The sequence below is a fragment of the Bufo gargarizans genome, chromosome 10 (genome assembly GCF_014858855.1).
Source record: "Bufo gargarizans isolate SCDJY-AF-19 chromosome 10, ASM1485885v1, whole genome shotgun sequence".
Taxonomy (NCBI): domain Eukaryota; kingdom Metazoa; phylum Chordata; class Amphibia; order Anura; family Bufonidae; genus Bufo; species Bufo gargarizans.
Genome location: NC_058089.1, coordinates 68,802,064 through 68,817,113, shown reverse-complemented (window position 1 = coordinate 68,817,113; position 15,050 = coordinate 68,802,064). Strand labels below are relative to the sequence as shown.

General features: G+C 43.7%; 1 protein-coding gene across 2 annotated transcripts in view; it reads left to right on the top strand.

Moving 5' to 3' along the window:
* The window catches only part of VRK3 (VRK serine/threonine kinase 3), a 254,135-nt gene that overhangs the window by 130,701 nt on the left and 108,384 nt on the right, over window positions 1-15,050 (top strand). For both annotated transcript variants that reach the window (XM_044269695.1, XM_044269694.1), the window contains exon 8: window positions 1,736-1,817. In XM_044269695.1, coding sequence (XP_044125630.1) covers window positions 1,736-1,817 — 82 coding nt within the window. The remainder of the gene's footprint in view (window positions 1-1,735; window positions 1,818-15,050) is intronic.

Genomic DNA, 15,050 nt, shown 5'->3' with positions numbered 1-15,050 from the left:
ATAAGTGTCCCTGTAGTGAATGACCCTCAATACACGGGCTAGGGGCCGGCATCTGCTTCTCTAATGACAGTGGGGCCCGTGCAGTGACTATTCTACTACACGGGCCCCGCTCACTGTATAATCGTATCTCTAATAGTTAATGGTTACCATATGTATATAATCGCATAAGGAGCGCTGTGTGTTACCGGTACTTACAACTACAAGCGCTCGCCGAGAGGAGGCAGGAGGAAGGCCGGGAGGACAGGTGCTGGCAGCGCGAGTCATACGTCATGCGCCCACGCCACCTGCTTCATTCATAAAGTGGGCGGCGCAGGCGCCCAGCCTGCCTCCTCCCTCCTCTCGGCGAGCGCGTGTAGTTGTAAGTACCGGTAATACACAGCGCTCCTTATGCGATTACCCAATACAGGAGCCGGGAGGAGCAGGGGCCGCCAGCAGGAAGTGATAATAAAAGGTGAAGGCTGGCGGCCGGCGGCGGCGGCTACGCGGGCCACATGACGAGGTCTGGCGGGCCGGATTGTTTGACACCCGTGTTCTAGAACAACATATGCTCCCATCCAGACGTCATCTGTTTCAGGGAAGACCCTGCATTTTTCAACAAGATAATGCCAGACCACATTCTGCATTGATCACAACATCATGGCTGCGTATGAGAAGGATCCGGGTACTGAAATGGCCAGTCTGCAGTCCAGATCTTTCACCTATAGCGAACATTTGGCGCATCATAAAGAGGAAGGTGCAACAAAGAAGGCCCAAGACGATTGAACAGTTAGAGGCCTGTATTAGACAAGAATGGGAGAGCATTCCTATTTCTAAACTTGAGAAACTGGTCTCCTCGGTCCCCAGACGTCTGTTGAGTGTTGTAAGAAGAAGGGGAGATGCCACACAGTGGTGAAAATGGCCTTGTCCCAACTTTTCTGGGATTTGTTGACACCATGAAATTCTGATTCAACATATTTTCCCCTTAAAATGGTACATTTTCTCAGTTTAAACTTTTGTTCAGTGATTTATGTTCTATTCTGAATAAAATATTAGAAGTTGGCACCTCCACATCATTGCATTCAGTATTTATTCATGATTTCTATAGTGTCCCAACTTTTTTGGAATCCGGTTTGTACACAAACATAGAAAAGGAGTCTTTACTGTAAGAGCAGTGAGACTATGGAACTCTCTGCCTGAGGAGGTGGTGATGGTGAACTCGCTAAAAGAGTTCAAGAGGGGCTTGGATGTATTTCTGGAGTGTTAAAGGTCTGCGATTCGCACTACTGCCAGTCCTGGCCATTAGCTGCCAGTGTCTGCTGTAGTTAATGAGGCTGAGCTGCAATACCAAGCACAGCCACTATACTATGTACAGCGCTGTGCTTGGAGTGATGCCAGGAGTCTGCTGCGCTGCCAAGTTCTCCGGTGAGTGCAGCAGCTCCCTGTAACAGTTGATCAGAAGGCGTGCTGGGACTCGGACCCCCGCTAATCTGATGATGATGATCCATCCTGATGATAGGTAATCATTATATTTAGCAGAAAATAAAATGCCTATAAAGAATCTGTATTGCAATAATCATATTAACCCATGCAATAAAGGTAATGTGTTATTTATTCTGAACTAGTATGAAGTGTTCTTTTTCATTTAAAAATAAATAAATGTTGTTCTCTAAAACCTGGACTCATCCTATAGTCGGGCGCGTCTTACATTCCAACTAATACTGGCAATCTTTTAACGTGCCTGTTTTTTTTTTCTCAGTTGATAAATGGAAAAAATGCCATGGTTGCCCAGGGCTGGGGATTCCAACTTGTATTGGATTTGGAGTACATACATGTTACAGGTAACATCCAACTTAGATTTGTTCTACATGCTATAAAAACAAGTAACAATAGAAAATAAAAATGTTGCATAAATCAAACTAAAATGAATTAGCAGGAGGAGGATATACTTAAAGGGGTTGTCCGAGTTCTGAAAAAAATAAATATATATATATAGCACTGAAAATCTGATGGGCAGCAATATATAACTAAGCTAAGCAAGTTTTATGCAAAAAAATTATATATTTCCTCATTTCCCTGGTTCTTTTCTGGCCCTTTGTTTACATGCAATAACAACAACCTCTCCCCCTCCCCCCGCACTGCTAAGGGAGTGAATACAAGAGCTGCCCTGAGTGACATGTCTGCCTGCTGGGAGAATCAGCAGCATGTTGTATGTGTAGGACTACAAGTCCCAGCTGTATAATGACACTGCTAAGGGAGTGGATACAAGAGCTGCCCTGAGTGCTGGTAGAATCAACAGCAACTTGTAAGTGTTAGAACTACAAGTTCCACTGCTAATACACACAGGATCTTCCCCCTACCACCTTGTGCAATGCTCTCTCTAGTCTGTCAGCTCCTGTGCCCAGAATTGTCACTGCCGGAAGCTACCCAGTCTGCAGCTGAAGGGGTTAAGAATCCTAGGAGAGAGCAGACAGCCCGGCAGTGAAGGGGGCGTGGCCAGCACAGTGATGTCTCATTTACAGGCTTGTAAACAAACTTTATCAGAGCAGGGAGAGAAGCTGACATCACAGATCATCTGACCCTCAGTCAAATCTGATAAACCAGGCACTGCAGATAAAGTTCGTTAATTGTAAAGTTGTTATATTTGCCTAGTTAGGAACATAGTTTAGTTTGTAAAATATTTTATTGTTCAAAACATGAAGAATGTCATACTTTGATAACAGCATTGGCATCACATTATGTCTCAGCATAACGCACATCAATATTGACATTTACATATAGATAGAGACCTCTATTTTATATTGCCAAATGAGAACATCAACTATAACATCCGAGAGAGAACTATGTCATAATAGCCATATCTATATCATCTTCCCTCTTGGCACTGTTGTTAGGTTAAAGTTATTAACATCTTCTAAATATCACTCAGCTCGGGGAGCCTCTAAGCATATACGTCACAAGATAGAATATAATTAAGTAAACTCTCTTAATTTCTTCCACGCCCCCCAGACTCTCTCAAACTTGGGGGTGTTATTACATTCCCAATGTGCTATCTGTTCAAGCCTATACACTTGATCACAGCGAGCCAACCAGTGATGGACAGCGGGTACATTTCTTGACTTCCAATTTGAAGCGATAAGAATTCTGGCTACTGCCAGGAGGTGTTGATGAAGGCAATTTGTATGCGTATTACTGTAAGACAACTTGAGGCCAATTAAGCAATATTGTGGTGACCAAGGGAAAGGCGTATCCTGTAGTTTGGAAATAATCTCACATACTCCCTTCCAGAAGGGTTTTATGAAGTGGCAATCCCACCATATATGTAAAAAGGAGCCCTCAGAGTCTAGGCATCTCCAGCACATTGGCGAGGAGTCCGGGAAAATCCTATGCAATCTCGTGGGTGTATAGTACCACCTAGTGATCATTTTGAAGTAGTTCTCCTGCAGCCGCACACACCTGGATATTTTATTGGTTTGTGATAAGAGTGTTTTTATTTCCCTAGAGGTAAACGTGATTCCCAGGTCCTTCTCCCAACTCTTAATGAATGGGGGGGCAACTGTCTGAGGAGATTCAAGTAGGGAGGCATAAATTCTGGATATTTTTTTACCCGGTTCTCTCTTTTCCAAGGACATTCGCTCAAATTGGGTCTGGACCCTCTGGGACTGTGTTAGTCTACCTTTCATGGCCTTAAGTATATGGGCATAGTGGAATTGGGTTACATTCCCGACTTGGGATTGAAGCAAATAATCATCTTCCCCCTCAGAAGGTATATCCAAAAGGTCAAGTATTGGGGTTGAGTTCATTTTGTGTCCGTCATTCAGAGTGGATCTAAATTCCGGGGAGGAGTCCCATAAAACATCACTTATCTGTAAAATCTGGGAAATCGGGCCAGGGACTAATCTCTCTAATAAACCAGCAAACCATACTTTAAGCGTGTTACGTACTAGAGGATTAGTTACTTGCTTCAAGAAAGCTTGCCTGTGTTCTGTCATTAACGCCAATGAACGTAATGGAGTGCCTACTAAATCTTGCTCCTAGTTAGGAACATAGAACGAACAAAAAAATAACTCTGACAACCCCTTTAATGAGGTGAACGCTACAGCCTCTTCCTGTTAAGCCTGTGACATCACGTTTATCGGCCACATGGCTGTGTCACACCATGTCAGGGCACACCATTATGAGGTCAGACGCCAGGAGGAGCTCAAAAGTGGCACACAGCGATCTCATGCGGCTCTGAAGCAGCATCTCCGCTACTATGTCGGCGTCTGAAACTCCCGCATCCCGTCAGGAAGGCCCTGACCCCTCTCCGGCTGCACCCTCCGTGAGTTCCCCTATGGGGAGTATGAAGCTTATATACCTCTATGTTGCTATGTGATACCTGGATCCAGTAGCTGATATTTGGTTGCTCTTTCTCTGTTCCATAGGGAGCAAAGGAAACAAAATCTAAAACCAGGTCTCTAAAGTGTGTTACTTGTGCCAAGACACTTCCTGATAACTACAAAAAGAAGTTATGCAAAGCCTGTATCTCTTAAGTCTTAAAGGAGGAGCAACCATCTCTCTTTTCTGAGATGAAGTTATTAATTCAGGAGGAAATCAAAACTTCCCTGCCCTACCTGAGAGCCCCTATTTCGCCACCAAAGAAGCCTAGATTATCCGTTCAATCCTCCTCTGATACAGAGGCAGCGTTTTGGTGTCTGTCTCCACAGCGGAATGGAGACTGAACTGAAGCAAACTTACGCATTTTGAGCGGATCCTTTTCCATTCAGAATGCATTTTGGACCGCTTGTGGGAGCCCTGAACGGATCTCATAAACGGAAAGCCAAAATGCGAGTGTGAAAGTAGCCTTAGTAGTGTCTCAAATCATGGGTAGGATAGTGATCTCTGATGTTAGTGTGCATATATATCACTTATTGGTTACGATAATTACTACTCTAATATACAGTACAGACCAAAAGTTTGGACACAGCTTCTCATTCAAAGAGTTTTCTTTATTTTCATGACTATGAAAATTGTAGATTCACACTGAAGGCATCAAAACTATGAATTAACACATGTAGAATTATATACATAACAAAAAAAGTGTAAAAATAACAAAAAATATGTCATATTCTAGGTTCTTCAAAGTAGCCACCTTTTGCTTTGATTACTTCTTTACACACTCTTGGCATTCTCTTCTTGAGCTTCAAGAGGTAGTCACCTGAAATGGTCTTCCAACAGTCTTGAGATGCTTAGCACTTGTTGGCCCTTTTGCCTTCACTCTGCGGTCCAGCTCACCCCAAACCATCTCGATTGGGGTCAGGTCAGGTGACTGTGGAGGCCAGGTCATCTGGCGCAGTACCCCATCACTTTCCTTCATGGTCAAATAGCCCTTACACAGCCTGGAGGTGTGTTTGGGGTCATTGTCCTGTTGAAAAATAAATGATGGTCCAACTAAACGCAAACCGGATGGAATAGCATGCCGCTGCAAGATGCTGTGGTAGCCATGCTGGTTCAGTATGCCTTCAATTTTGAATAAATCCCCAACATTGTCACCAGCAAAGCACCCCCACACCATCACACCTCCTCCTCCTCAATGCTTCACGGTGGGAACCAGGCATGTAGAGTCCATCCGTTCACCTTTTCTGCGTCGCACAAACACACGGTGGTTGGAACCAAAGATCTCAAATTTGGACTCATCAGACCAAAGCACAGATTTCCACTGGTCTAATGTCCATTCCTTGTGTTCTTTAGCCCAAACAAGTCTCATCTGCTTGTTGCCTGTCCTTAGCAGTGGTTTCCTAGCAGATATTCTACCATGAAGGCCTGATTCACACAGTCTCCTCTTAACAGTTGTTCTAGTGATGTCTGCTGCTAGAACTCTGTGTGGCATTGACCTGGTCTCTAATCTGAGCTGCTGTTAACCCGCGATTTCTGAGGCTGGTGACTCGGATGAACCTATCCTCCGCAGCAGAGGTAACTCTTGGTCTTCCTTTCCTGGGACGGTCCGCATGTGAGCCAGTTTCTTTGTAGCGCTTGATGGTTTTTGTGACTGCACTTGGGGACACTTTCAAAGTTTTCCCAATTTTTCGGACTGACTGACCTTCATTTCTTAAAGTAATGATGGCCACTTGTTTGTCTTTACTTTTTTCTTGCCATAATTTGTCTTTGGCTTTTTTCTTGCCATAATACAAATTCTAACAGTCTATTCAATAGGACTATCAGCTGTGTATCCACTAGGGCTGCGCATCTTCACTCGCCTCACGATTCGATGCGATTACGATTATCAAGTCCACGATTCGATTCGATTCGGCGATGCATCACGATGCATCAAGATTATTACCCAAGTCCTGTAACAGCCGTGCGGAGGCGTGCGGAATCGGATCCGTGCGGATCCGTCCAGACTTACAATGTAAGTCAATGGGGACGGATCCGTTTGAAGATGCCACAATGTGGCTCAATCTTCAAGCGGATCCGTCCCCCATTGACTTTACATTGAAAGTCTGGACGGATCCGTCCGAGGCTATTTTCACACTTAGCTTTTTTTTTTGCCATTTTAATGCAGACGGATCCGTTCTGAACAGAGCCTCCGTCTGCATTATTATGCGCGGATCCGTTCAGAACGGATCCGCCCGAACGCTAGTGTGAAAGTAGCCTTAGTCTGATACACGTGTGAAGTGAACTGTGAAGGGGCTCTGATGGTGCAGGATCAGTAACTGTCAGTAAATCTGACACTCCAGCAGTTTCAGATCTCCTGAATAGTGTGAGATAAATGACTGTAGACATTCCCAGACTGGCCACTAGGGGCCGCTGTTTGACCGCCTTTCATAGACCCGGAACCTAAAGTTCCGTCCACTGTAGACGGAGGGGAAGAATAAGAGAGACACAACCGAAAAAGATAAAGAAGAAACATGGCGCGGGCGGCAATTCGGCAAAGGTATGAGAAGCGGCAATATGATCTGTGTAGGTGGCAGGCGGTAGGTGTATGTATATGCTGTGTAGTGTGTAGGTGGCAGCACTGGCAGGCGCTTTGGAGGTACTAGATATTACATACTCATAGGTGACAAAACTCACCTCGCCGCCAGCCACCGCACGTCCACTCTGCCGCCGGCTTCTGAGTGTCTGACTGGGAGCAGTGGGAGCCGGAGATGCGCGGAAAGCCGGAAACCACGCCTCCGGCTCCTCCTCACTCAGACCTGGCTCACTCAATGTTGTGGCCACCCCCTCTGACACGTCGGCGGGAGGCGGGAAAGAAGGCGCCCAAAAACTTTTTTCGACTCGGCTGCACGGCGGACGCGACGCTGACGTCATCAACATGCATCGATTATTTAAAGCAACCGCATCGATGCAGAATCGCCGGGGGTCGAATCGCGATGCATCGCTGCATCGATTATATTTGACAGCCCTAGTATCCACCTGACTTCTCCACAACGCAACTGATGGTCCCAACCCCATTTATAAGGCAAGGCATCCCACTTATTAAACCTGACAGGGCACACCTGTGAAGTGAAAACAATTTCAGGTGAATACCTCCTGAAGCTCATCAAGAGAATGCCAAGAGGGTGCAAAGCAGTAATCAAAGCAAAAGGTGGCTACTTTGAAGAACCTAGAATATGACATATTTCAAGTTGTTTCACCCTTTTTGGTTATGTATATAATTCCACATGTGTTAATTCATAGTTTTGATGCCTTCAGGGTGAATCTACAATTTTCATAGTCATGAAAATAAAGAAAACTCTTTGAATGAGAAGGTGTGTCCAAACTTTTGGTCTGTACTGTATATACTTCAGATGCTGGTGCTTTCCACGCTTGGAACGCATGCACTTCCGTTTGGCTGCCATACTGCTTCCTATTTATTGGTAGAACAAGGTATTGTGATGCTGCATTATCATGATTATTTTGATATTCGATTAGGATCTATATCAGGTTCCTCAAACTTTTTAACCCCTTAAGGACTCAGCCCTATTTCACCTTAAAGGGGTATTCCCATCTTGCTTTTTCAATCTTACCAGCAGTAGATGTCCTGATAACTTCCTGGTTTGGCTCCGGCAGTTGAGTGAAGGCCACGCCTCCTCATGACTCACCCTGAGAGCTCAGTCCTTGCGTACTCGTTCATGTGGATGAGTCATCCTTCTGGAGCCTGCAGAGTATGTAAAGCCCATCCCCCTGCTGGGGAATCACTCAGTGACCACTGACCAATGCTAGCGAACTAATGTAATAACTTGTGGCTGTCCTGCATTCTAATACACTTTTACACATAAAACCTGTGTTACAAACCCATTCTGTGCAGCAAAAACAATAAATCACTACAGCCCAAATGCATGTTAGCTAGTAGCCATATGATCTGTACTAGATATAGATAGATATATTCACTGACTTATTACCCAGCTTTCCCGATGTCTGATATTATCACTGACTTATTACCCAGCTTTTCCGGTGTACAATATTATCACTGACTTATTACCCAGCTTTCCCGGTATCAGATATTATCACTGACTTATTACCCAGCTTTTCCGGTGTACAATATTATCACTGACTTATTACCCAGCTTTCCCGGTATCAGATATTATCACTGACTTATTACTCAGCTTTCCCGGTATCAGATATTATCACTGACTTATTACCCAGCTTTCCCGGTGTACAATAATATTACAGACTTATTACCCAGCTTTCCCGGTGTACAATAATATTGTACTCCGGGAAAGCAGGGTAATAAGTCAGTGATGATATCTGATACCGGGAAAGCTGGGTAATAAGTCTGTAATAATATTGTACACCGGGAAAGCTGGGTAATAAGTCAGTGATAATATTGTACACCGGGAAAGCTGGGTAATAAGTTAGTGTCCCTAAAATTCATATAGTTGCCCCCAGTGTCCCTAAAATTCATATAGTTGCCCCCAGTGTCCCTAAAATTCATATAGTTGCCCACCAGTGTCCCTAAAATTCATATAGTTGCCCACCAGTGTCCCTAAAATTCATATAGTTGTCCCCAGTGTCCCTAAAATTCATATAGTTGCCCCCAGTGTCCCTAAAATTCATATAGTTGCCCAAAAGTGTCCCTAAAATTCATATAGTTGCCCCCAGTGTCCCTAAAATTCATATAGTTGCCCCCCAGAGTCGCTAAAATTCATATAGTTGCCCCCCAGTGTCGCTAAAATTCATATAGTTGTCCCCAGTGTCCCTAAAATTCATATAGTTGCCCCCCAGTGTCGCTAAAATTCATATAGTTGCCCACCAGTGTCCCTAAAATTCATATAGTTGTCCCCAGTGTCCCTAAAATTCATATAGTTGCCCCCCAGTGTCGCTAAAATTTTTATAGTTGCCCCCCAGTGTCGCTAAAATTTTTATAGTTACCCCCAGTGTCGCTAAAATTTTTATAGTTGCCCCCAGTGTCCATAAAAATGCCCCCTTTGAATTTACATGAACACCCTTTGTTGCCCAATACTCAATAATCGTTGGTGGATTAGTGGGCCAGTAGATCTTATACTTACCTTTTATGAAATAGTATCCAGTTCCTCCGACGTCCGTCCTCTCACTCCGCAGACTCGCCCGAACTGTTCGGGTGTTCGCGCATGCGCAGTGCTATCCCCGACACACATGATATACTGCGCATGCGCGAACGTGCGCGTACTCGTAATAATGGAGAGGCGGCCCGATGACTGTGTTCAGTTGTTGTGCGCAGGCGCAGCACAGCGATGCGGCCGTATCCATGGGATACTGAAATAAACAAAGGGATCGCATATAAGGATTTATTGTAAGAAAGGTAGCTTTTTGATAATTACATAGATAGGAAGATATGTTCTGTGGGGGTAAATAAATTAGATAAAACATATTTAATGAAGTGGGACAACCCCTTTAAGGATTTGGCCATTTTTTTGCAAATCTGACCAGTGTCACTTTAAGTGCTAATAACTTTAAAACGCTTTGACTTATCCAGGCCATTCTGAGATTGATTTTTTTCGTCACATATTGTACTTCATGACACTGGTAAAATGAAGTAAAAAAAAAATAAAAATCATTTTTATTTATAAAAAAAGACCACATTTACCAAAAATTGGTAAAAAATTGCAAATTTCCAAGTTTCAATTTCTCTACTTCTATAATACATAGTAATACCTCCAAAAATAGTTATTACTTTACATTCCTCATATGTCTACTTCATGTTTTGGATCATTTTGGGGATGTTACAAGGTTTAGAAGCAAAAACCCAATTTTTAGGGACCAGTTCAGGTCTGAAGTCACTTTGCGAGGCTTACATAATAGAAACCACCCAAAAATGACCCCATTCTATAAACTACATCCCTCAAGGTATTCAAAACTGATTTTACAAACTTTGTTAACCCTTTAGGTGTTCCACAAGAATTAATGGAAAATAGATACAATTTCAAAATTTCACTTTTTTGGCAGATTTTCCATTTTAATATTTTTTTTTCCAGTTACAAAGCAAGGGTTAACAGCCAAACCAAACTCAATATTTATGGCCCTGATTCTGTAGTTTACAGAAACACCCCATATGTGGTCGTAAACCGCTGTACGGGCACACGGCAGGGCGCAGAAGGATAGGAATGCCATACGGTTTTTGGAAGGCAAGTTTTGCTGGACTGTTTTTTTGACACCATGTCCCATTTGAAGCCCGCCTGATGCACCCCTAGAGAAGAAACTCCATTAAAGTGACCCCATCTAAGAAACTACACCCCTCAAGGTATTCAAAACTGATTTTACAAACGTTGTTAACCCTTTAGGTGTTCCACAAGAATTAATGGAAAATAGAGATACAATTTCAAAATTTCACTTTTTGGGCAGATTTTCCATTTTAATATTTTTTTCCAGTTACAAAGCAAGGGTTAACAGCCAAACCAAACTCAATATTTATGGCCCTGACTCTGTAGTTTAAAGAAACACCCCATATGTGGTTGTAAACTACTTTTTGTGATGTAAAAAAATTGTTTATTTAGCACAGTTTTTATTTTTTACGGTGTTCATCTGAGGGTTTAGGTCATGTGATATTTTTATAGAGCTGGTCGATACGAACGCAGCGATACCAAATATGTTTACTTTTATTTTTCTTTATGTAAGTTTAAAACACAAAAAAAATGATGTTTTAGTGTCTCCATATTCTGAGATATATATATATATATATATATATATATATATATATATATATATAATATAAATAAATATATATAATTTTTTCTTTTTTTCTTTTTTTTTTCTTGCTGTTGTACTTTTTGTGATGTAAGGTGACAAAAGAATGGTTTATTTAGCACAGTTTTTATTTTTTACGGTGTTCATCTGAGGGGTCAGGTCATGTGATATGTTTATAGAACCAGTCGATACGGACGGGGCGATACCTAATATGTATACTTTTTCCCCCCTACTTTTTACCATTTGTTTTTTTTTTTTTTTACTTTATTTGTGGAAATTTACGTTTTTGTTTATTTTTACTTGAAACTTAAAAAAAAATTGGGGGGGGGGGGGACGACGACTTTATTTTTTCAACTTTTTTTTCACTTAATTTTTTGTCCCACTTTGGGACTTGAACTTTTGGGGGTCTAATCCTTTACAATGCATTCCAATACTTCTGTATTGGAATGCATTGGCTGTATGAGTAATACTGTGTGTATTACTCATTCAGCTTCCGGCCTGTGAGATCCAAAGGGCTGGATCTCACAGGCTCGTTACCGGCATCGCGCTTTCTTCCATGCCATCGGGTCCCCCCTACAGCCGCATGGGGACCCGATGGCACCACTGCCAGAAGCCGCTAACCTTAAGTAAAGCCGCAGGTTTGAATTGACCTGCGGTTTGCGGCGATTGCCGCGCATTTAGCCAAGGTGCCTGCTCAATTATTTGAGCAGGCACCGGTTTCCGATCACCGCCCGCCAGGCGGCGGTGTTCGGAAATACACATGACGTATCGGTACGTCATGGGTCCTTAATGACTCGGGAACCATGCCATACCGGTACGTCATGGGTCCTTAAGGGGTTAAACAGTTCACTGTCCCTCAGACCGTTGGAGGGCCGGACTATAGTTTAAAGGGGTATTCCCATCTTGGACAATGGGGGCATATCGTTAGGTGCCGGTCCCACCGCTGGAACCCGCACCTATATAGAGAACAGAGCCCCGAAAGTGAATGGGAGCGTACCGCGCATGCACTGCCTATGCTCCCATTCATTTCTATGAGGCCGACGGAAATAGCCGAGCCAGTGCACGGCTATTTTCGGCAGCCCCATAGAAATGAATGGATTCCAGCTGCGCATGCGCAGTGCGCCCTCCTTCACTTTCAGGGCTCCGTTCTCTATATAGGTGCAGGTTCTTTTTCTTGACATCATTGTTTCCTAGGGATTCCAAATTGCTATTAGTAAAATACCAATATGTGTGTGTATATGTGTGTGTATATGTGTGTGTGTGTGTGTGTATGTGTATATATATATATATATATATATATATATATTATACACACGCGCACACACAGTGTATGAGCCCCCACTTGCAGGTCTCTGCCCCCAACGTGGACACTTACCTCTTGCAGGCTCTTCTATGCAGACCAGCTCAGTCCCTGACGGGGTTCTGTTATATTTCCCTATATAAAGGGCCAGATTGATATCTAAATCTGAACACTGAAAAGGAAATGTGTATCAAATTTAGGTTTTTCTACCAAGGAAACCCCTTTAATCAGTAATGATTTTTTTTTTTTTTACCCTTGAGTTGACTATCTGGTTTGGAATGGCTATATTAGCAGGAAGATGCTAGTTTAGTATCATGGTTGGCCCATGGAAAGAAAAATGGCAGTTGGCTGGGTTGGCATGCTCTCATTTCTTCCTCAAAGAGACTTGGATAATGAAATATCAGGGTGCCAGTCTGCATTTCAACAGGTCAGATAATGGTGAGATATATGGTCTCAACCAGACCATAGTTGTGGTTAAGCTGTTCAAGGAAGCTGCTGATGACAGAAACTACAGTGGTCCTGCTTATATAGCCATTCCAAAACAGAAAATCAAAGTAAATATTCGCTAAAAAAACATAGTGCCCCCCAATATTGTGCCAGTAAGAGGTTCCCCCATAGATGCCCCCCAATCATGTGCTAGTGAAAAGTGCCTCTCCCCCCCACTCATGTACCAGTAATAAGTGCCACTCTCCTCTCCCCCCCACATCATGTGCCAGTCTCCTCTATGCTGCCACTCCCCCCCCATGTACCAGTAATAAGTGCCAATTCTACCCCCCACCCATCGTGTGCCAGTCTCATCTCTGCTGCCAGCCCCCCATGTGCCAATATTAATTGCCAATTCCCCCCCATCATGTGCCAGTATCCTCTCTGCTGCCACCCCCCATGTGCCAGTAATAAGTGCCAATTCTCCACCCATCATGTGCCAGTCTCCTCTCTCCCCCCCTCACGTGCCAGTAATAAGTGCCAGTCTCCTCTTTGCTGACAACCCCCCCCCCCCCCCCCCCCAATGTGCCAATAATAAGTTTGGCATAAAAATTGTCCAATTTAATAAAAATAAAAACACACATACTTACCTCCTGCGAGGCTGCGGGCCTCGTGCCGGCAGACTATCAGAGGAACAGGGAAGGGAGACGCATCTCCCTCCCCTGCCACAGCACAGTAATCTGTATCGCTGTCCTGAGGACGGCGATACAGATCACTATGGAGATGAGCGCAATGGAAGTGCAGCGCTTATCTCCTGCTGTGCCCTGCAGCCGCCACAGCTGCCTACAGAACTGCTGAAATGGCCAAAACACCCGGCGGGACGGATCAGTGTCCTCGGTGGGCCGTATGTGGCCCGCAGGCTGTAGTTTGAGGATCCCTGTTCTATATTGTCCTGGACTTTACATGATTGTTCCTTATTTGTGCCTGGTCTTAGGCTACTTTCACACTAGCGTTTGGGGCTCCGCTTGTGAGTTCCGTTTGAAGGCTCTCACAAGCGGCCCCGAATGATCAGAATGCATCAGTCTGGCACCGTCTGTCCTCCGCTCAGCAGGCGGACAGCGTTTGTGTGTCCGCCTGGCCCTATGGAGGCAAACGGATCCGTCCGGAGTTACAATGGAAGTCAATGGGGGCGGATCCGTTCGAAGGTGACACAATATGGTGCATTTTTCAACCGGATCCGCCCCCCTATTGACTTTCAATGTAAAGTCTGGACGCATCCGTCTGAATACAAATTGTACTTAGACTTTTTTAGCAAAAATATAATGCAGACCGTTCCATCTGAACGGATACCATCGTTTGCATTATAGGAGCGGATCCGTCTGTACAAATACCAGACGGATCCGCTCTGAACGCAAGTGTGAAAGTAGCCTGATTTGTACCGTCATATCCTCTATTGTATCCAATTTTTCAGTGTTTGTGTGTTTTTCACAATAAAATTGTTTCATATATTTTATTTAATTGGAGGTGCATTTCCATTGTTGTTTTCTTGGCTCTTTTTTGTTTAGTCTAATTCGTCAAACTATTCAAAGATTTTAATGTCCGGATTAATTCTACCTGAATCAAAAGTGCTCCAATTACCCTGAAAATTGGTACAGTATATCAAACTCTGAGGTCTCCTCTTCTTTCTTTATTTTTTCTCTCTCTTCCCCTTTCAAGCTCTTAAATGTAATGAAAGGGGTCCTTGAGGACCTCCGCCGTACAGTCCGGTCTTTAAACATGGAGCCCGCTCGTATGTACAGTGGGCACCATAGCCGTCGGGTTTCTGCTATTTTAAATACCATAGCAAACACCCATGGCACATGTATGCGATCAGCCATAAGGCTGATCGGATACATTTTCCTCTTCAGATGCCATGGTCAAATGGAACCACGGCATCAGAGCAGTCCGGAAGCGGAAGCTGCGTGCTTCCACTCTGGTAACATCGTTCCCTGGCTGAGATCGTGAAACCTGTTACATTGCTCTAATAGACTGAAACCTAATATACCAATACAGGCCACTAGGTGGCAGCACTGTATTGCTATATTGAAAATTAAGTGTTCAATTATGACTATATAGCCATCAATGGGAAATCTAATGAGCCAGTTATAGTCACCCGGGGTGACTTAAAAAAGACTTTACAAATATAAAAAATAAAATATATAAAATTTCGAATCACCCCCCTTTCCTTAAA